Below are 20,376 nucleotides of genomic sequence, written 5' to 3' on the forward strand. Positions count from 1 at the left end.
CTCATGTATCACACTTTCCATAAAACTGTTTATTTTGGGCAAGTACAAAACAACAAAACCGACTCAAAAAACAATGGAAAGATGGAAAGTAGTGTGACCCAAACTGTCAAACAACATCATCTGATTTGTCTTGTAGTTCTTATTGCAGCTGCTTCCTTTCCTAACGTGTGTATGATCTCTTCCACGTGAACTCCTCCGTCTCGTCCAAGCTCTGGTGGATGGTTTGATTCTGGGGGCGCCTCATCCCACCAGCTCTCCTTTTTCTAACAGGTGCAAACGTGTTGGTGCGGTTCCTCTGATCCCCTGAGGGACCAAACCAAAACCCTTCATCTTTCTCTCCTCCTTTCAGGAACTCCACCACGACTTTGAAATACTCCATTACAGCAACGTGGCTCCAGTTAATATCTTCAGACTGATGACTAGTTTCAGTTTGGACAGAGAAGCCACAGTGCCCCCCTGTCTCAGTGAGGACCAGCATGAAGAAAGGGTTGTTCTGGAAGAGGCTGAGTGGTAAAGCGCAGACAGGGGGCAGCAGTGGGTCGTCCCGGCTTAGGATACAGAGCACAGGTACTGCCACCTCATCTGCATCCCTCAGAGGCTCGTTCCTCTCCCAGTAACTGTCCCAGTCCGCAGTGGGGTGGGCGCGGTCCTTTAGCTCCCAAGCCACAGAGGGTGACAGTCCCCACGGAGCCTCAGACTTGTGCTTGCAGAAAAGTCTCTCCTCAAACTCTTTAAGGGAGGAAGATTTGAAGACCTGATCCACCTCCAGGACTCTTCTGAAAGAGCTGGCATATCTTAAAGACAAATCAGACATAAGTCATACTCTATTATATAAAAAAACACAAGTACATCACACACTAATGTTGTTCTGTCTGGAGCATCAGTTGCCCTGGGGCAGTTTGTCAGAGACTTGGCAGCAACTTTCTGCCAACACCCTCTACAGCCAAAATAAAACCAGTTGCAGGTAGTTTACAGTGTAGTGTCTGTGGCAGCAAGAACAAAATCTATGATCATTAAAACAGTCATTCATAAAATTTCACAATTATTTTTAAAAGGTAAATTATTGATGCAGAACAGAGGTGGAAGACATCTGTCAAGTAAAAGTACAGATACAAGAACAAAAACGACAGATACAAGAAAGTAAAACTATTACATTAAAGTGTACTATTGAAATATGTACGTGTATTATTTTTATTCCCCGTATCATTTGTTTTGCTTTTGTTTGTTTTTGTTTTTTACCCCCTCTCTTGGTGTAATAAGTGTTGTTGAGCTTTTGTATGTTTTATGTTATGAAAAATAAAATAATTAAAAAAAAGAAAGAAATATGTACATTTTTTTTCTAAATCGTTGAGTATTTCACACAGATTTTTAGAACTATTAAAAAGCCAATACATTTCTTAAATTTCCCCATCAGGTAGTTTTTGATCATGCTTGTGCTTAAATAATAACCCCCCAAAACAGAAAAAAGTAACTGTAAATTGTCAGTCCAGTTAAACCAGTTAGGTGTAACCGCTGACACCTAACGTACAATTAATGCTACTTTTACTGTTGTACTTTGTTACTTTATACCACTAATACAGATACTTTTGGGCATTTTGGTTTCTCTTGCATGAAGTGAGTCACTGTCAATCACCTGCGGAGCTGCTGTTTGCGGTGATGTAGCACCCCCCAGTGGTACAGAGGGGGTAGTGCAGTCTCAAACCACACCTGTCCGAGGAGCACAGGGGAGATGGCAGCTGCAGCAGTCACGCGTGAACTGGAGCCTCTCTCTCCCAAAAAAGACAGAAGAGTCCCAGATCCAGAGCCCTCACTCACTGCCAACAGCGCTGAGGACGGATGACGTGTGTGAATGTACGCCACCGCCTGGAGGAGAGGGCACATGACAACTAAACCCAAAGGACAGTTCCATCATGCGTGTTTGGAATAACCATGACAACCATAACTGTAAGCCCTATTTATAACGTTGCTAATCCCTAATTTTGACGTTGCTAAGTACAACCAGGAAGTACAAGTATAAACTTTACAAAAAGGTCAAACTGGGAAGCTTATTGTTATTCTTAATCAAAGTTCCTATGTTTGAGAATAAAAAACCCTTTCTGATTCTCTGATTCTGATTCTGAACAAATAGGCAACATGCTTGATAAAAATCTGAAATGTAATATAATCACGTTTTAGTGAAATGTGTAGTCCAACCCGTCATATAGACTTAAAGGTTCTGTTTGAAAGAGGGGTTTTGTTAGAAAAAGAGGATTCAAATAAATGGTGGCCTGAGTTACCTGCTCCAGGTCAGCTGGATCCCCAAACTCTGTGAGTCTAGTAGTGGTAAGTGGGCAGCCGGCTGTCCCGCGATGGTGAAAGACCACCACATAAAAGCCCTGAGCTGTGGCAGTGTAGCAGAGGGAGCGTAGGTGAGGACTCAGGCCGCCCCAGTGTTCTGGGACCAGCAGCAGCACTGGAGGCCTGCTGTTCCTAACACCAGGATCACAGACTGCTCTTCCTGTCGCCCAGTCCAGTGCTACAATGCCCCCATCCTTCAGTAGCAGGTGGTCCCGAGTGAACTGTACCCCGGATGCATGTGGCCCACAGAGCAGGCCCAGGACGGTCTGGAGGTGGGGGTCTCCTTTGGGCCAAGAGGCAAGTGTGGTCCTGGACAAAGCACCGCAGTTACACAGCAGGTACTGGGCCAAAGTACTGGGTTTACACATGAACTCGGTCCCAGTGGAGAGGCTCACATTTGTCCCAGGAGGGGTCTTCTTGTCCAGGGGCAAGTGCAAGATCAAACAGAGGCCTCTCCACAGAGTCCACCCCACTGCCCCGAGTGTCCGTCTAGTCCAAGCTCTGACCACAGGCCGACGCACCAAAAGCAACAGTCCTAGGAGCAGCAGAGAGGGCAGCACACAGAACAGACTCTGCCACAAAAACAAAGCCATCTTCAAATCCACCAAACTAAGAGACAACATATGGCGTCATGTCTTTTCTTTTCATAAATCATTTACCACGAGTTCAGAATCCGAGCAAACGTTGATCTGATGAACTACAGGCTTTGACCTCAGTATGTACATTTGTCAGTACTGTTATGAATGATGCTAAAGCTAATTCACATTGCCTCTCCTATCTACCAGGGTTATTATTGATTTCCTTCCTCATAGTCAACAAGCCGAAGAACTATAAATTGGTAATAATTTATATTGTATATATTATGCTTTTCTTTCTTGTATTGTGAAAAACATAATATCAAAATAACGACTTACAAAATTGTGCCTACATGATCAAAAAGAGGCATTAAAGGTGTTGTATTTCAAACCATGAGTGAAGCACATGTTTTGGTCTTAACTGTAAGACAAAAATATATATGTATATTGCATTTTATAATATATTATTTTGATATCACCTAGCCCTTTATAAAGGTTTCCCTGAAATTTGATGCTTTGTGAATCACTAAACAGAAGGCTTTTTAACACGTGTTTCCCCTTCTAAGACGGCAGAAAGCAGGTAAAAATCAATTTTTACCCTCAAATCTGTGAATCCACTTCAGTTCTGTGCAGTTTTCATTTTCTTTTTCATTTACACATTATGCATGGTGTGAAGGGCATTTACCTAAACTACAGAAGAAATTGACGGCCGTTAAATACAATATTCAAATATGGGTTTCACTTTAACAGAGCAGCATTAATATATATATATATATATATATATATATATATAGACAGAGATAGCTATATTTATTGCTATAGCTATAGCTATAGATATAGATATCTATCCCTACATCTATATCTATCTATCTAAAATAAGAAGATGAGATAACCTTTATTTGTCCCACAATGGGGAAATTCCACTGTTGCAACACAGATTAGGTACAGAAACAGATTAGGCACAGAAGTATAATAATAATAATAGAGATAACTTATTAAATTAAAAAAAAAAAATATATATATATATATATATATATATATATATATATATATATATATATATATATAAAAAGATGGATGGAGAGTTTAGAGCTGGGGCTGTAAACAAGGCCACACCAGCCTGCTGCCTCTGCCCGCGGGCAACACCAGAGAAGTGGAGCCTCGAGCCCCTCTCAAAGAGACGGTTCCAGAGCCCAAACAGGCTCTTTCCCCCCAAGCGAGGTGATGATTTTTAACATAGAGGCTCAGCTAAACATATTCTTATAGTTTGAGTTCGTCTGTACTGCATTCATCATTCATTATTTAAGAAAACAAAAATAAACAAAGGCACTCAAAGCGACTAACTCGATTAATCTTGAGGAATTAAATTGCATTCTTCGATATTTATGGTGCGTTGTTTTGTGTAACAAGTCATCTTTTATACGTTGCATTATGACATGTTGAGTCAATTGTGACATGTAGATATGTGTATGTTTTTAATATTTTTGGTGAAACCAAAGGCAAATTTCCATATCTGTGGACATTAAAGCTTTCGTATTTTGTCCCATCCATCCATCCAGGTATTTTGTATTTGTATTAAATCCTGACAAAGTCTCACTTTGTTGCAGGATTGGGTTGAGTTTCAGCTTGTTTATTCATAGCGCCAGCAGCAACAAATCTTTCAACGCTGCACCTCCACCTCAGGTTAAAAAGATAGCATGACATCTGCTCTTTTGGTATTTGAACACAGAATGTTTTGTCAGCTGACAAATTTGAGAAACACTTCCTTGTAGATAATCCTTGTTGTCAAATCTGGCTTTTTATAAACTTGACTTTTATAACTTTGCAGCTTTCTCTCATAAATACAACATGATCAGCTCCTTAAAGTAGCATCTACACACATCAAACGTAAAAGCAAAAATCCACTATGTATTGTATCTAATGTGAAAATGAAATGAAGCAAATGTACATCTATAAACATTCTTTAGATTTATTTGTCCCAATTGTGTAATTTTGGTCACACAAAAAATGCTTTATCAATGAAAACATGAGATTTTTTTCCCCAATTCACCTGCAGTGTCTTAAATTAGATCATGTATAAACCAAAATGAATATATTTTTCCAGTGAATTGTCCAACAGGTTTAGCCAGTGTCTGACCACGCCTCCTGGTTGTGATTCAAAGTGTGAACAGAGATTTTACAGCAATCCCACTGCAACAGCCATCGCCGGTGAAGGTAAGTAACTATGTGCTTTTAAATTATTATTATTTTTAAACTGTTACTGGGGTGAACAGTGGCAAAGTGGTTAGCGTTCTCGCCTCCCAAGAAGGAGATTGTGGGTTCGATATGTGGGTTCGATTTCCGGGCCACATGCGTGTGTGTGACCGCCTGTCCAGGATGAACCACTAAGGCCCAAATTCACTGGGCTCCAGACGACCGTGACCGGGACGAAACTAATGACGCACTAAGACGGCAAACAATAAAAATAGTCACAAAAGAAGTGATTGAAAGAAGTGATAAGGGGAAAACGATGCTTTGGTGTGTTTTGGAGATAAACTGTATTTTATAAACCAAAGTCAAATCAGATACATTAGGAAGCTGAAAATGGTAAATAATTGTGTAAGAGTTAAGGCAGCAGCACATATGCCGGGCTCCATGTGTGTTGTGGGTTTGAATCCCGGCTTTGACAGTTTGCTACATGTCCTCACTTCTCTTTCATTCTCTCCAAAAATATGAATTATTTAAATTATGTTTTATTTGCCTCATTTATTTTTATTACGGCTGTGATGTAGTCCTTTAGTTGAGCCTATATTCAGTAGATGGTGTCTTAATCAACCACATTTGTTATAAGACTAAATATTTAGTTTGGATTATAAGGGTTTATGTGGAATGCAGCAGAAAAGAGACAGCAGTTAACAGGAGCAGTTAAGTGTGAGTTAACAGGAGTTTGGAAGTGACTGAATGTGATAAAATGTGAATATATGAGTATATTTCTGTGATGTATTTTATCTGCATAATAGTGATATTTTATCTGCATCATTAGTCTAAGAGAAGAACGGGTGTGTGACAAACTGCATTTGTGAAGGGGTCGTAAAGATGGGCCAAAGGATGTTCACCAGGAGGGGGTGTGACAGCCCAGAGGAGTTTGGGTAATGTTTACCCAAGCCTTGATCTCTACAGAAAAATACCAGCTGTAAAACAAGTGCCTTGATGTGAGGCTGACCAATGAGAAATGTGACCCGCCTATTCCAGAATATCTAATAAAACCAACCAGCATGGGAAAAAACGGGGTGAGACGCAGGAGGATCACGCAGGCTGCGTACCACAGCCTGCGTGATCAGTCCTGACGTTTTCTCCCAAGCTTGCCATACAAATGTCTGATATTTCTGTGTCGTTTCATATTCTAAGTTGAATTGTGTTCTCGATGTGTTACGGAATAGCATCGGTGTTTGTCTAATTCCCTGACACTGAACCATTTGATCGGTCTTTGTTTTTCAGCCAATATAATATATTTCTATATATTCTCTATATTTCAATTGATATTGAGACCTAAAAGCAATATTGAGCTTCATTGCTCATGTATTTCCATTTGAAATTGACAGTTTTCAAACTTGTCCAAACAAGAGATTTGATGAATACAATGTGCTACGCTCTATTTTAGATCCACTCTCATTAATCAGGCCAATATTTCATGAAGATTGTCAAGGAAATAAGATGTTTCTCTGCATGATAGGAAACAGCACTTTTTATGGGCCTGTCTTTCTATCTCTCCACAGTTGTACCATGATCTCATGATGTCCGGATTGTTTTTATTCAGTCTGTTGCTTGTGACCACTGGAGTTACAGGATTCCAACTGGATCAAGACAGAGACTCTCAGAGTCACGGGGAAATCACAGAAAAGGCCATTTTAGATGTCACGGCTCAGGCCTGCCGCGCTCTGGCCCGCGAGGAGCGCAGACCCTTCATACTGCCGGTAATAACATGATGCAATTTAGCCAGGAAGGTTTTGTTTTTTAACAAACTTTACAAGAACTTATTTGTAATAGAGCTTATTGAAAATGGAGAACATCCTCATTCTGAAGATGTTAATGTACACAGCAGTTTGTTGATTTAATATAAACCAAGTGGTCATACCAACAGTGCAAATTCCCTGCTCTATGACAACATAACGATGCTGCGTAAAGTATTTAGGTGTTTTTGGTTGTTGTTTATTTTGCAGGCGACACTGACAGTGGAGTCTCTTCTTGAAGCATGTGCAGCAAAAAGCTCAGCCGGAGACTTTGCCAGAAACAAATTTCAAATTAAGGGATGTAATTCTAGAGTCAATATTGATTACCCGGATGCACAAAACCATTTTGACAACGAACACTTTGAAGAAGGAAAGAGGATCATCACAGATGGATTGTTCACAGTAAAGACCAGCATTGATAGAAAAAACTATGATGCTGCAAGATGTAAACTTGGAGAAATCTTACACATTTTACAGGTTAGATATATTTCAGGATAAAACTTGTACATTTAGCTTGAATGTGTGGATTATTCTTAAATATTGGCTTTTAACAGGATTTCTACAGTCATAGCAACTGGATAGAAATGGGCAACGATCAACCAAACACAAATCTGATTAAGAGAGGCGGCAGTTTGGGGGAAACAGGTGGAGCACAAACGGGAAATCTAAAGTGCATATGGCAGATTTTTCTAATTATAACTTTGTTGGGTGGGATAGAAATATTTATCATAGTTTTGCAGTCAAGTTGCAGTTTGTGAAGAAAAAAATACATATTTGAAAATGAGTTCTAAAACTGAATCCCTCTGTAAAGGTAAAAAAAATAAATAAATACATACAATAAAAGTGTTATCATGTATTATTATTTGTCAAATCATAACTATTCTGTAATTTGTATGGATTTTGGCACTTGTTTTACGACTTACCTCTACTTATGTCACATCTGCTCATGTTCAACCAGGAAGTAACGTTATCAATTTCAAAACTGGGAGAAAAATAGGCAAAATTATGGTAAAATCTAAAACCTAATCAGTTTCACAATATTTCAATGAAAAGTCAACCTGTCATGTGCACTTTAAGGGCTTAGTAGTAAAACCCATGTGGAAACAGCTTAAAAATGACTTTATCCCTTCAGCTGAGGACAAACCAACCTGCCGTAACTGTACCGAAGACTGCACCGACAACATATTGGATGATATTCTCACAAACAAACTTCTCACTTCAGGCTATTTCTCCCCCAATGCCTCAAATACCAAGCCAAAAGGTAAGAAGTATAAGTGTATTTTATACTTATATTGTCCATTACATTTTCTATCAGTAAAATTTGTCAAATTGACGTTTTTCACAGGGAAATGTAGCCATGGTGATGGTAAGGACAGTACGAGACACAGCGACGCCACGGGCGGCATAAACAAGGACAGAGCTAATTCCAGCCACGGACACTTGCACATCAAAGCAGCTCAAGTGGCGACAGCAGCATCGTCCGAGCTGCTGGACGACGTGCTGGCCGCAGTCGGGCACAAAAACTTCTCACGGTACAAAACAGTCGTGTGCAGAGGGGTGCAATAATCAGATCAAACAGAAAACAACTCTCTAGCTTCTCAGTCTTGTAGCGTTTAATGTTTTATCCATTGCACAACACAAATATTTATTTATAGTAATAATAATTTAGTGATAATAATAGTGTCACACAAGGCCTTACAGTTTGTCAAAATACTATGGCGTTTTCCTTGGTATTTCATCTATTACTGAACTACAGTAAATACTTTTATTCAAATGTTGCTCATACCACACGTTTACACCCAAACTGGTTGAGTCAGATAATACAGTATTGTATTATTTTGTTTAGGGACAAGCTGTTGTCTCTGTCTGGCTCTGAAGTTTGACTTCAGTTGAGTTATGAAGTTTAACTCAAAATGTCATTTATATTGTGTTACTGCTACCGAACATTGAATCTATCTAATCTAATCTTTCTTTCGTTCCCTTAGTATGATGGGGCTCAATCCAGGTAAAGCTTTATGTTTCGTGGTCGACACAACACAAAGTATGGGGTTCGACATTGAATCGATCGACTATGTCGTGGGAACTTTAATAGCTAATGTTGAGGGAACTGCAAAGGAGCCGTCTGTTTATATTCTTGTCCCCTTTAATGACCCAGGTAAAGTAATTTAACCTTTATGAGTGTTAGTAAGTCCCTCAAACATGACATCATTCTTTGTGATTTTATTATAAATCAGCTTTTGGACCGGTCTTTAACACCACAAAACAATCCGAGTTTAAAAAAGCCATAAAAGCTCTGGTTGCATCTGGTGGTGGAGATGAGCCTGAAATGTCTCTATCTGGATTACAGGTATCTGAGAACATTTTTATCTTTTGTGTTGTTATGCAACACTGTAAAAAATCCCATTTAAAACGGTGCTATTCCGCAGCTGGCACTCCATGCTGTTCCGACTGGCTCTGATATTTACGTCTTCACTGATGCACGGGCTAAAGATGCTCATTTGAAAAACTCAGTCATCACACTGATACAGAGAACACAGTGTGTGGTTAGTAGAAACCCCTTTTTATTTAACATACTGAACTTGTTTTATCATATCACATCTGATTTTGTTTTTGTTTTTTTCAGGTAAATTTCATAATTAGCAAAGTGACATTAAACGAACCGATTTATGCAGACCTGGCGAATGTTTCAGGGGGACTAATTGTCAAAGTAACAAAAGATACCGTTTTGAAAGCCATCCCAGTCTTTTTACAATCTTTCTTCGATAGTTTGGTATTAGAAATATGCAACAATAAACATTTTATTCAGTTATATATTTATATAAACAATTACGGTCTATTCTTCTAGGTGACCATTTTGCAAGCTGACAGGAGGAACCCAGGAAAGCAAGAAGAGGACTTTCCTTTCTTTGTGGATGAAACCGAGACCAACCCCATTGTCTTCATAACTGGGGCTAAAGACTTCACACTCATCAGTCCGAAAGGTAAAGTGTCACTTCGGTATTTCATTTAAATGTAGGGTGTGTCGTCTGTGCTCTCAATGAAATGACGAACAGGCCATGGCTCATGATCAGCTCAAAACCTCTAGAATTCCCTCACGGAGCTGCAGAGGCTGCACTGGCACACATTCACGAGCAGCTTTAGGTAGTGACCATTCAGATCAGAGAGGACAATTTAAACTACTGGATTTAGTTGTAGGAACTGGCAACGTGAGACTCATGTTGGGTACATACATTCTGCATTCTGACAACAAATAGTAACATAAACAACTTGACTCTCAATTCCAATGTTTTTGTAAATAAGAATAAATTAACTTAAAATAAATCTGAGACCTGTACAATGAAACTGGATAAGATGTGCTAGTTTGTATTAGACTGTGTCTTCATGCGCTGCTTGAGTCTCAGTCTCAGTTGTTTGTTACAGCATTTGCTTCTGTTGAATTACATGCAAATTGGAAACTAAAGTGAATGAAAATTTATTATTTTAGGAACTGTGCAAACGACTACAACTGGATCACTGACCATGTCAGAAAATACGGTTGGGAATCTTCTGGTTTTAAACCTGAAGACTGAAGTGGGCCAGTGGAAAATAACCGTTAGGTCCACAGGCGCTTACACATTGAAGATCGTGGGTGAGATTTGAGGGATATATTTTGCAAACTTGCTTTGAACTGAAGTTTGATTGTGTTGTTGACCTTTCTTCTTTTGCTTTAAGTTCAAAGTTTCGTTGGCTTTTTCTACAGTTTTATGACACCATCTAAAGTCCGCTCTGATGGCTATGCAGTTAGCGCCAGCAAGCCTATAGCAGGTAACAGCGACATGCTAGATTAATTTGAGTGAAAGAAACCACAAAATCAGAACTCACTTTTATGGAGTAGACCTGTAAGCTACATATGTACTAGTATTTCCTGGGTCAAAGATGACTAGTGTGTGTTTAAAAGTATGAACACTGAACCACATTGTTTTTCTAAAGGGCGCAGTGCTACAATGATGGTGGTGCTATTTGGAAGTGACACAATCGATCTGAAAGAAGTCGATCTTGTTTATTCATCTGGGTCCGGACAGTTAAGAGGCAACATCACGGGACAGGAAGACAATGAATACTTGGTTCAGTTCGACAAAATGCCCTCTGAGGAGTTTACTGTGCAAGTGAAAACGTCTCAAAAGAGCGTCTCAGGTTTGATCAGATCAACCTCAGGGACTTTCCAACGACAGTCGACTGCCAACCAAAAAGCCTCGTTCATCTCTGTCGACCTTGTAAGTAGTTCTTTCAATACAGTTATTGCTCAATCATTTATAAAAAAGATTGTTTCGAAAAGTAATGTGGACTAATATTAAATGCTTTGTCTGTGGACTAATATTAAATGCATGAGAATTGTGTGGTCCTCTGGCTGTCTTTTATTATTTTATATATTTTATTGTAATAATTAGTTTTTCTTTTGTTTGTATTTTTTATTTTTATTTTACATATTTTTACTTGTTTTGCACTCTGTGTAGCACTTTGGAGACTTCATGTTGGTAAAATGTTCTATACAAATAAAGTTGGATTGGCTTGGATTGTAAATTGCCATTACATTATTATTATTATTATATTATTAACTACATTTTGTGGTTGTTTTGCTCTTGCTACCTTTGTTTTTTACCAATTGTGCAGCGAGTATTTAGTAAAGCGCTGTATGAATAAAATATATTCTTATTATTCTAATTCTTATTCTTATTACAGGTCAGATTAAACAGCACAAACTCATCTTTCAACACAAAGATGACCGTCTCAGCCTCTCAAGGCACAGCAGGAGAAAAATTCACCATCCGGGCAACTATCTCCTCAAACGTCGGTAGAGTAACTTTCCCATCCACAATCGAGTTGTCGGGAGGCAGCGCTAACGCCGTCATTCAAACAACGCTTTTCAATACCACTCAGTCTGGTACTGAGGTCACACTGACTGTGGAGGCTGAGGCTCCCAGTGGATTGGACCTCAACTACGATGTGCAACGGTTTAGTTTCATCAATGAGGTAACTAATATTATACCGCAGAATATTGCAATTATGTTTTGTGTTTAAAAAGTAGGATTTGGTTCAGAGTTCACATTGTAAACAACTCCATGAGCATTAACATTTGAGAAAAGACTGAATTATGAACTGAGAATCAAAGAATTCCAGGAAAAACATTTGCCGAGGTCTAAACTAAACATACGAGATGATTTTCTATAAATTGAAAGGACAGTTTGTTTGTTTGTTTGTTTGTTTGTTTGCTTGTTTGTTTGCTTGTTTGTTTGCAAAGTATATTCTATCATCGAAATTATCTTCAGCCTTTTGCAGTTTGACTCAAATTGTGATTTTGATTCTCTTGCAATATATTGTGCTGCCCAACATTATACTTTATTCTTAGGTCAGTTTGGGTAGAAATAAAAGTAATATAGTCATAGGTCATATTGTGCAGCAGTGTGTACAGCAGCTTATTGTAGCGTCATTACATTTTGAATATAGTCTATCCTAGCTTTGTTTGACTGTTTTCTTAATGAACTCCTCTCTTAGGTGACTGATAATGACGCTCCTGTTTTTGAGAAGCTAACTCCAGAACCAAATTGCTCAGACGTTTGCAGTTCCACTTGGCAGCTCTCGATTCGTGCGACTGACGACACGGCTATCCAAACAATCTATGCCCGAGAAGGCAACGGGACACTAGTGATCAATCCCAATCCCACCTCGAAAAATGAAACAACGGCATCTTACAGCGCGTCCTGCTGCTCTCCGGCGGTCACAATAGTGGCTGTGGATGAAGTGGGCAACGTCGGGAAATTCCAGTTCAACGTTTCAGAGGCGAAGAGCGTAACCACGACCGCGCAACCGACGACAAAGCCTACGAGTGCTAATAGTACACCACTGACAAGCTCGCATGCTTCTTCTACTTCGCCTCCTCCTGCTTCTACTTCTACTACTTCACCTGCTCCTGTATTATTTTCTTGTCTAACTGCTTTTATTTCACAGACATTACTGTGTGCTCTTGCATTGCTGCTGTAGAAAAGCTGATAAAAACAGCTCTTTTGCAGTTGCAGAATTTGATGCCATCTCTAACACTAATAAATCAAGTTGGGATGTTTGGTTTTCAAATAAGCACTTATTTTTTTTCCTAAATGGGATTTGTAAAACTGTTGTAACTTGTTGTAAATTGAAGTACAAAAGTGTATTCTAATCTGTATCAAATTCAAATGCCTTTACAGTCTGTATTGTATTAGTAGATTTTTTGTGGAGTGGCATCAACATGATTTCTCAGTTTTTTTTAAATTAAATATAGTTCAATATTGCAATTACTAATTAATTGGGCCCTCCACATTTTTTTAACACACTGCACACACATTTATTTACCATCACTATTTATATAATTAAATGCTTATAGTAATAAATCAGATGTTCATGTTTGAAAGTTAAAGTTTGATACGTAATTTCATATTTTTACCCATTTATGCAGATTTCCTGTATCTGTATTACACTGCTATATATATATATATATATATATATATATATATATATATATATATATATATATATATATATATATATATATATATATATATATATATACACTCCAAGTAATAAAGCACTCCTTAGATGTTTTGGGAGATTCTGTGATTCTGTGGAGCATCCAAACAGAGCCATATTATGTCATAGACTGGACTTAGGACAGTTCCCGAAAATTGGACAGTCCCAAAAAGAGTGTAACCTTTGTCTAAATTACATTTGTTGTACAATGGAGACACATCGAGATAGAATGTGTGCAGTAAAACATTACAGTAAGAAAAATATGAATCTCTTTAAATTGCATTACCCTATGTTTGCTGACTGAGCAGTTATGAATTTCTATTGTTGTTCCGGTATTATAGTTTTCAATTTTAGTTTTCACAGCACAATCTGTTGAAGTTGTATAGTCTGGGTGTGTTTGACCTTCAGCTTCATCTTCACTTTATAGTCTAATTAGTTGCATTAGATCTTCACGTTTTAATAGTCCTTTTGATTTCTAATAGTGAGACCTCCATTTTAGTGTTGACAGTTTTGTTTGCACTCTGCCCCGCCTTCCTCTGAAGTCATCTGATTTAAGCAGAGTTTGGCACGGTCTTCCTACTTGGAGCAGTAGGACGACAGTGCCACCTGGAGTCAGACTTGTTCTAAACTGTGTACCAGAAATGAGTCAACCAGGATGTTCTATTGCTTCAAAGAAGACAACCCAAAAAACAGTTTGAATCAGATGAGCAGACACATGTAAGGGATTGTGTTGATGTTATTCATGTTCTCCCACTTATGGAAGAGGGTGACATTCAAAGTTGATATTGATTAAAGAATTGGATCAAGATTTCAAACATAACATTGACCAACATTGAAAAATGAATAGTGAATATGCAAATGAGTCGATAACAGATGGAGCCACTAGATTTGATTCTTCTAGATCCATCTAGTTGTGTGTTATGTTGAGTCGATATCATTTCATCAGCCAGATGGTGAAATACATGCGTTTTTCATACGACCAGAAGGAGGAGCTGTGATCCTGAGGTGTGTGTGTCCGTGTGGCCTCCAGGGGTCACTCAGGGGTCACACTGGGAGTGACTCCGGCAGCTCGGTCCACACACTGGGCAGGCCACAGACAGTATCAGGCTGAAGAAGCACTGGATCAGGTTCAGTGATCTGCGTTCTCCTTGGTTCTGAGGCGTTTCTCAGATAGAAAGTGCCTTTGCACTGATTCACCGATGAATCTGGTCTGAAGAGACTGTCCTGGATCCAAGTTTTGTTGTAGACTTGAAAAGTTGCAAAAAGGTCCTTTGCTTGAGTTTGCATGATGAAGTTTTAGTTAGGTCTAAAAAAACGGGCACAGAATTCTTATTTATGGGAGAGAAAAGCTAGCTTTCACGGGCGTGTCTCTCTAGAATGTTCTTTGTTCCATGGGTTTGTTTGGCATCACAATGAGCCTTTTTACTCATCATCCCTTGAGGACCTGATAGAACTGAGGTGGTCTTTTCTCCTCTCTCTCTCTGACTGACCTCTGGGGGTTGGGTCTTGGCGATATTGTTCACCCAATCAGCACGCACGCTGAGTCAGAGCTGATCATAGAAAAAAAGATCCGGAATAATGCAGACATTGTTTCGCATTAATATTAGGGCATATAGGTGCAAAGGTAAAATTGTTCACAAGTCATAAAACAGTTAAAGGTCCCATAACATGCAAAATCGACTTTTCAGAGCTTTTAACCTTCTTACATTGCTATTTGTGCTTCATATATGTACCCAGAGTGTTTTTTTGATTGATTCCCGCAGTGTTTAGCTATATTACAGACTATCTCCTTTCCTCGAATCTCCAAACTGACGGGGGGTGTTCACAGGACCGCGTCATACCCACAGGCACGCGTCATCATCCCCCCTCACCCTCCTCCCTCCCCCCTCTCCACCCGACTCCCGCCTGCCGCCTCCCGCCCCCTTCCCCCCGGCTCTGCGCAGTTGCAGGCTCGTCTCCTCATACAAGCCCCGGAGTCTTTCTGCTTCAATTTACGAGGAAACACGGCTCAAAAAGGCCCAAAACTTCATTAATGATATCGCACTCTTTACTATTATCACAATGGTGAAGGTTTATGTGGCAGCTGATGCAGCAACCGGGAAAATAAACGGAGAGAAGTTCTATCCGATACCGAAAAACCAGGAAATAAGAGCGCGATGGACATAAGACTAACAGCTGTGGGGCCTACGTCACGGGTGGGCGGGGCACACACGCGCTCTGAGACTACGTCACGGGTTGGGCGGGGGAGCCAGATCGCTCTTCTCAAGGCTGGGGGCGAATATCAAACCAAGCCGTTTGCATAATTATCAATTATACACTTAGGATAGACTACGAAACGTGAAAAAAAGCACGTTATGGCACCTTTAAATGAACATGTAGAACACATTAACATTATGTACAGTAAATTCATCTTGTGGACAAAGTTAGGAACCACTTTTGTCTTGGGAGAACAAATGGCTCTGTGAGTTAATTTTAATCAATCTAATAATTTTAATTAAGTAGTCATTTACTGGAAAACATTCCTGTGACAATCCTGTCACCATGGCAACGTTCGGAGGTTATCTGCCTTTCGCTACACACCTTACAGTCACACCTGTGACACTCCTGAGGACGGCAGAAGGAACTGTCAAGGTACAAAAATACAGATCTGATAAAGAAATCAAAAAGGCTTCAAATTCACTTTGAGAGAGAGAGAAAAAGGCTCTAAAACATGGAAACATTTACAAGTCACCTAGAACACATATCTAGCATCAACAGAGCAGGTTTAACACAGGGGGGAATTTAAGCAGTAACAAAAGCGTTCTTATATCTGTTTCTCCTCATTGAGATAAACCTGAGGAAAGAGCCAGAAGGAACTCGTGAAGAGGAGGAGCATCACTGGACAAGAAGCTCAGCACGAGGAGAGAGAAGTGTGTACGGGGTGAGAAACGGACTCAACTTCCATTTAGCTTAGAGTATTGACAAAGGCCTAGCCATGTCGGCTACTTTTAGTGACAACAAAGCACCATAAATGCACAGGTTGAGTCCATCTCGAAGCAGGTTCTTCAGCTCATGGGTCCAAGTGGCGGACGAGCGGACTGAACCATTATGAGGGAGGGGGGATAAAAACACACAAAGTAGTTTTATTTGTCAAATCAAACACTCAGACTGATGAAATATAGCATATAATGAGAACCCAACACATTGTAATTGACAGTAAAATTAAGATGTATTGGTAAATTTGTAAAAGAGAGTTCTGATCTTCCTGAGCCCTGGTTATTCTGGCGACTAAGAGTTAACGCACTTTGCCACTGTCTTTGTAAGATTCTAGTTTCGATTTCACTTGCCCCTCCCTGCATTTGGCAGAATGACAACTCATATTTTCATTGTATATCCAGTTACAGTTACAATAGAATATTAAGACCACTGAAAAACTTATGGCAAAGGCACAAACACTTTGTATCAAGAGCGTGACAGGATTATTCAGCAGAACCTGTAAATCCACACATTTTCTCATAAAGCTATCTTTATTAAGCAAACATAAACACATTCTTGGGATCTAAGGTCATTTTCACACATTTACAGTTACTGCCGTTTGAGATATTTTACTTCTGGGTCGGTCCTGTTCACATGCACCACTCCTCATTCACCCCAAACGTCGCAGCATAAACATGAGAGGCAATTAGCCGAGCGCCAAACTTATTTCCATGGCAACAGGCTTTCTTACATTGGCAGTGTGAAAACGACCTATGGGTCTGGTGCTGGTTTGGACTTAAACTTGGTCAATCCATGAGAAAAACTATCAATATTAATTTTGTTCCACATATTTTCATATGGACTTTTATATTGTGAGCTCATAGCAGTTTGTGACGGTTGTTTTTTTAATGTTGAAAACGTATAAACAATTACTGAGCTCACATCAAAGGCATCTGAAATCTGGTCATGTGGGCAAATTAAAGGATTGCATAGTTTAAAACTTATTGCATTAGTTAAACACTCCAGTTCCAACTTCATTCAATCACTATCATTTCAAGGCATTTCCATCTTTTTTATTAAATAACTCCCTGCAATGTTTACACTAGATGTGGGGCAGAAACAACGGCTAAACTGGTTTTCACTTACGGACAATCTGATCATCAAGCTGAATTAACAGTAAGCATTGTTCAACAGGTTTAACCAGTGGGTTGTCTTAAGGCAAGGCAAGGCAAGGCAAGTTTATTTGTAGAGCACATTTCATACACAAGGCAATTCAAAGTGCTTCACACAGCAGGAAAAATGCATTCAAATCACAAAGAAATTACAGAAACAGAAATACAATAAAATTAACTAAATTAAAAATTATCAATCCAACTGATTTTCTAAACTAATAAAATCACAAACAAAAGAGAAGAGTGCAAAGAAAAAATCCTTTCAGTCATATGCGCAGCTAAACAAACTGTTTTTAGCTTAGATTTGAACGTTGTCAGAGTAGAAGCCTGTCTCACATCTTCAGGAAGACTGTTCCAGATTTTAGCTGCATAAAACTGAAATGCAGATTCCCCATGTTTTGTCCTGACTCTGGCACCAGCAGGAGGCCGGTCCCTGAGGTCCTCAGAGTCTGAGATGGTTCATATGGCACTAACATATCCAAGATGTACTTTGGTGCTAGGCCATGGAGAGACTTGTACACAAGCAGAGCTGCTTTAAAGTCTATTCTCTGAGCCACAGGAGCCAGTGCAGAGACCTGAGAACAGGACTAATGTGATCATACTTCCTGGTTCTGGTCAGGACCCGAGCAGCTGCGTTCTGGATGTACTGCAGCTGTTTTACAGCTCGTTTGGAGAGGCCAGTGAGCAGGCCGTTACAGTAGTCTAATCTACTGGAGACAAACGCATGGATAAGTCTCTCTAAATCTGGTTTTGACACTATATTTTTGATTTTGGCAATGTTTTTTAGATGGTAAAAAGCTGCTGATGTTATTGATTTGACGTGGCTATTAAAGTTCAAGTCTGAGTCCATTATTACCCCCAGATTTCTAATTTGGTTTGTAGGTTTTAGAGCGAGACTCTGGAGGTGACCGCTAACACTTTCTCTTTGTTTCTGTGGGCCAAAAACGATTATTTCAGTCTTGTCTGAGTTCAGCTGGAGAAAGTTGTTTTGCATCCACAAACTGATCTGTTGGATGCAGTGACAGAGTGAATCTACTGGTCCATAGTCACCTGCCGATAGTGAAACATAGATCTGAGTGTCGTCTGCATAATTGTGATAGGACACATTTTCACTGCGTATCAACTGACCTAACGGCAGCATGTAGAGGTTGAACAGAAGGGGACCCAGGACTGACCCTTGGGGCACTCCACAGGTCAGGGTCATGTGGTCTGAGACACAGCTACCAATTTCAACAAAGTACTTCCTGTCTTCCAGATAGGACCTTAACCAGTTTAGGGCAGTGCCAGTGATGCCCACCCAGTCCTCTAGTCTCTGTAAGAGGATCCCATGATCGACAGTGTCAAAAGCAGCACTCAGATCTAACAGAATTAAGACTGAGGCTTTGCCCGTGTCAGTGTTCAGGCGGATGTCATTTGTCACCTTGACAAGAGCAGTCTCAGTGCTGTGATGAGGTCTAAAACCTGACTGAAAAACATCAAATGAGTTGTTTATTAAGAGGAAATCTGTGAGCTGTTGGTAAACAACCTTTTCAAGGACTTTGCCCAAAAATGGCAGATTAGAGATGGGCCGGTAATGACTCAGTACTGCGGCATCAAGACTGCTCTTCTTTAGGAGAGGCTTTATAACCGCAGTTTTCAAAGACATTGGGAATGTTCCAGATTGAAGCGACATGTTAACTATGTGAGTGAATGGTGCTAACAAACTGTTCAGCACAGACTTTAGAAATCTGGTGGGTAACACATCAAGGCAGCATGTAGATGAACTCAGACTGGTGATGATCTCATGGACAGTTTTGTCAGTTACTGGTGCAAAGTGAGTTAGCTCTAGGTGTCTTGGTGGTTTTAGGGTAATTTTTTGCATTGTCGGATTTATAGCATTTTTAATGCGAGACAGAAGTATAAATTGGGATGACTTTTATAGTTATAATGTATTCGACATCTACAATTACTGTAAGTACCTGTCATTTATTCTCATTTATGTACATGTGTATATAGTGTTTATTCTATGTCCGTAACATCAACCTGCCAGAAGATCTGCAGATACCTGTAGTTATTATTAGTGACAGTGTATTTCAGTTAATGTTCTTAGTTATGAAAGGATAATATTATGGCATAGAAATGGTTTACAATGTGCAAAATATAGCAATCTCAAGGAATAAAATTATGCTACAGTCAGGGCCGGCCCAAGCCTTCAGGGGGCCCTAAGCGAAAACATTTTTGGGGGCCCCTCACCACGTCATCAGAATCAGTTTTATTGCCATTGTCAGTAAACAATTCACATATGGGAACTTTCTTCAACGCAAACAAAGCGCACCAAAACTCCAGGGCATCCGTTTGCCAGTTAGTTTATTCGCAACACCTCACAAGCTCAAATATTGCTAACTTAAATCCCACAATGCAACTTGGTATTCCGCTGAAATCACCTCTACTCCCTGTACAAATAACACACGTCCCAGATATGTTTTTGGGCGTATTTGTGGGCGTTAAAGGTCTACAGCCACATTAGCACATTAGTTTAAATGAATGAACAGGGGGGGTCTGGGGGCCCTCCCCCAGAAATTTTCAGACCTTTTTTGGGTCTTCTGGTGCATTTTAATGTGGTCCAGCCGGATAAAGTAAGAGTAAAATGTTGAGGTTGTAATGCTATAAAATGATGTCGTGATGAAACTGTGCCAGGAGAAAATGACTAAAGCCAGTTATTAATACATTAGTACTTAATTACTCAATACAATATTGGCTATGAAAAATAATTATGGTCAAATTGATTCATTTTAACTGAAAATGTAAAAGTAATAGTTATCCTTACTAATT

General features: G+C 39.6%; 2 protein-coding genes across 2 annotated transcripts; one reads left to right on the plus strand and one right to left on the minus strand.

The window, feature by feature from the left end:
• Positions 1–131: 131 nt before the first annotated feature.
• LOC140360563 (protein ABHD15) lies at positions 132–2,968 on the minus strand. The gene is made up of 3 exons (XM_072445815.1): positions 2,277–2,968; positions 1,634–1,863; positions 132–794 (listed from the first exon to the last, which is right to left on the minus strand). Exons 1-3 carry the CDS (start codon positions 2,958–2,960, stop codon positions 161–163), a joined length of 1,548 nt encoding a protein of 515 aa, XP_072301916.1. The 5' UTR covers positions 2,961–2,968; the 3' UTR covers positions 132–160.
• Positions 2,969–5,097: 2,129 nt separating this feature from the next.
• On the plus strand, positions 5,098–13,233 carry LOC140360291 (von Willebrand factor A domain-containing protein 7-like). Its single transcript, XM_072445502.1, has 16 exons — positions 5,098–5,126; positions 6,668–6,865; positions 7,112–7,378; positions 7,456–7,546; positions 8,034–8,162; positions 8,247–8,433; positions 8,887–9,056; positions 9,136–9,248; positions 9,328–9,444; positions 9,525–9,671; positions 9,747–9,882; positions 10,386–10,529; positions 10,613–10,705; positions 10,871–11,154; positions 11,621–11,911; positions 12,434–13,233. The coding sequence occupies exons 2-16, from the start codon at positions 6,683–6,685 to the stop codon at positions 12,917–12,919; spliced, it is 2,838 nt and encodes a 945-aa protein (XP_072301603.1). The 5' UTR covers positions 5,098–5,126; positions 6,668–6,682; the 3' UTR covers positions 12,920–13,233.
• The last annotated feature ends 7,143 nt before the right edge of the window (positions 13,234–20,376 follow it).

Source organism: Eucyclogobius newberryi, unplaced genomic scaffold, assembly GCF_026437365.1.
Source record: "Eucyclogobius newberryi isolate DKJ021-1_F unplaced genomic scaffold, fEucNew1.0.hap1 SCAF_15, whole genome shotgun sequence".
NCBI lineage: Eukaryota > Metazoa > Chordata > Actinopteri > Gobiiformes > Gobiidae > Eucyclogobius > Eucyclogobius newberryi.

What these genes read in the sequence shown, in the direction of transcription:
- LOC140360563 (XM_072445815.1), bottom strand. Translation starts at nt 2,960, where the DNA reads ATGTTGTCTCTTAGTTTGGTGGATTTGAAGATGGCTTTGTTTTTGTGG. An exon ending in ATCCAGCTGACCTGGAGCAG is followed by an intron (nt 1,864 to 2,276) that starts GTAACTCAGGCC and finishes CCTCTCCTCCAG; the next exon opens with GCGGTGGCGTACATTCACAC. An exon ending in CGCAAACAGCAGCTCCGCAG is followed by an intron (nt 795 to 1,633) that starts GTGATTGACAGT and finishes TTTGTCTTTAAG; the next exon opens with ATATGCCAGCTCTTTCAGAA.
- LOC140360291 (XM_072445502.1), top strand. Translation starts at nt 6,683, where the DNA reads ATGATGTCCGGATTGTTTTTATTCAGTCTGTTGCTTGTGACCACTGGA. An exon ending in AATCTTTCTTCGATAGTTTG is followed by an intron (nt 9,672 to 9,746) that starts GTATTAGAAATA and finishes CTATTCTTCTAG; the next exon opens with GTGACCATTTTGCAAGCTGA. An exon ending in CACACTCATCAGTCCGAAAG is followed by an intron (nt 9,883 to 10,385) that starts GTAAAGTGTCAC and finishes TTATTATTTTAG; the next exon opens with GAACTGTGCAAACGACTACA.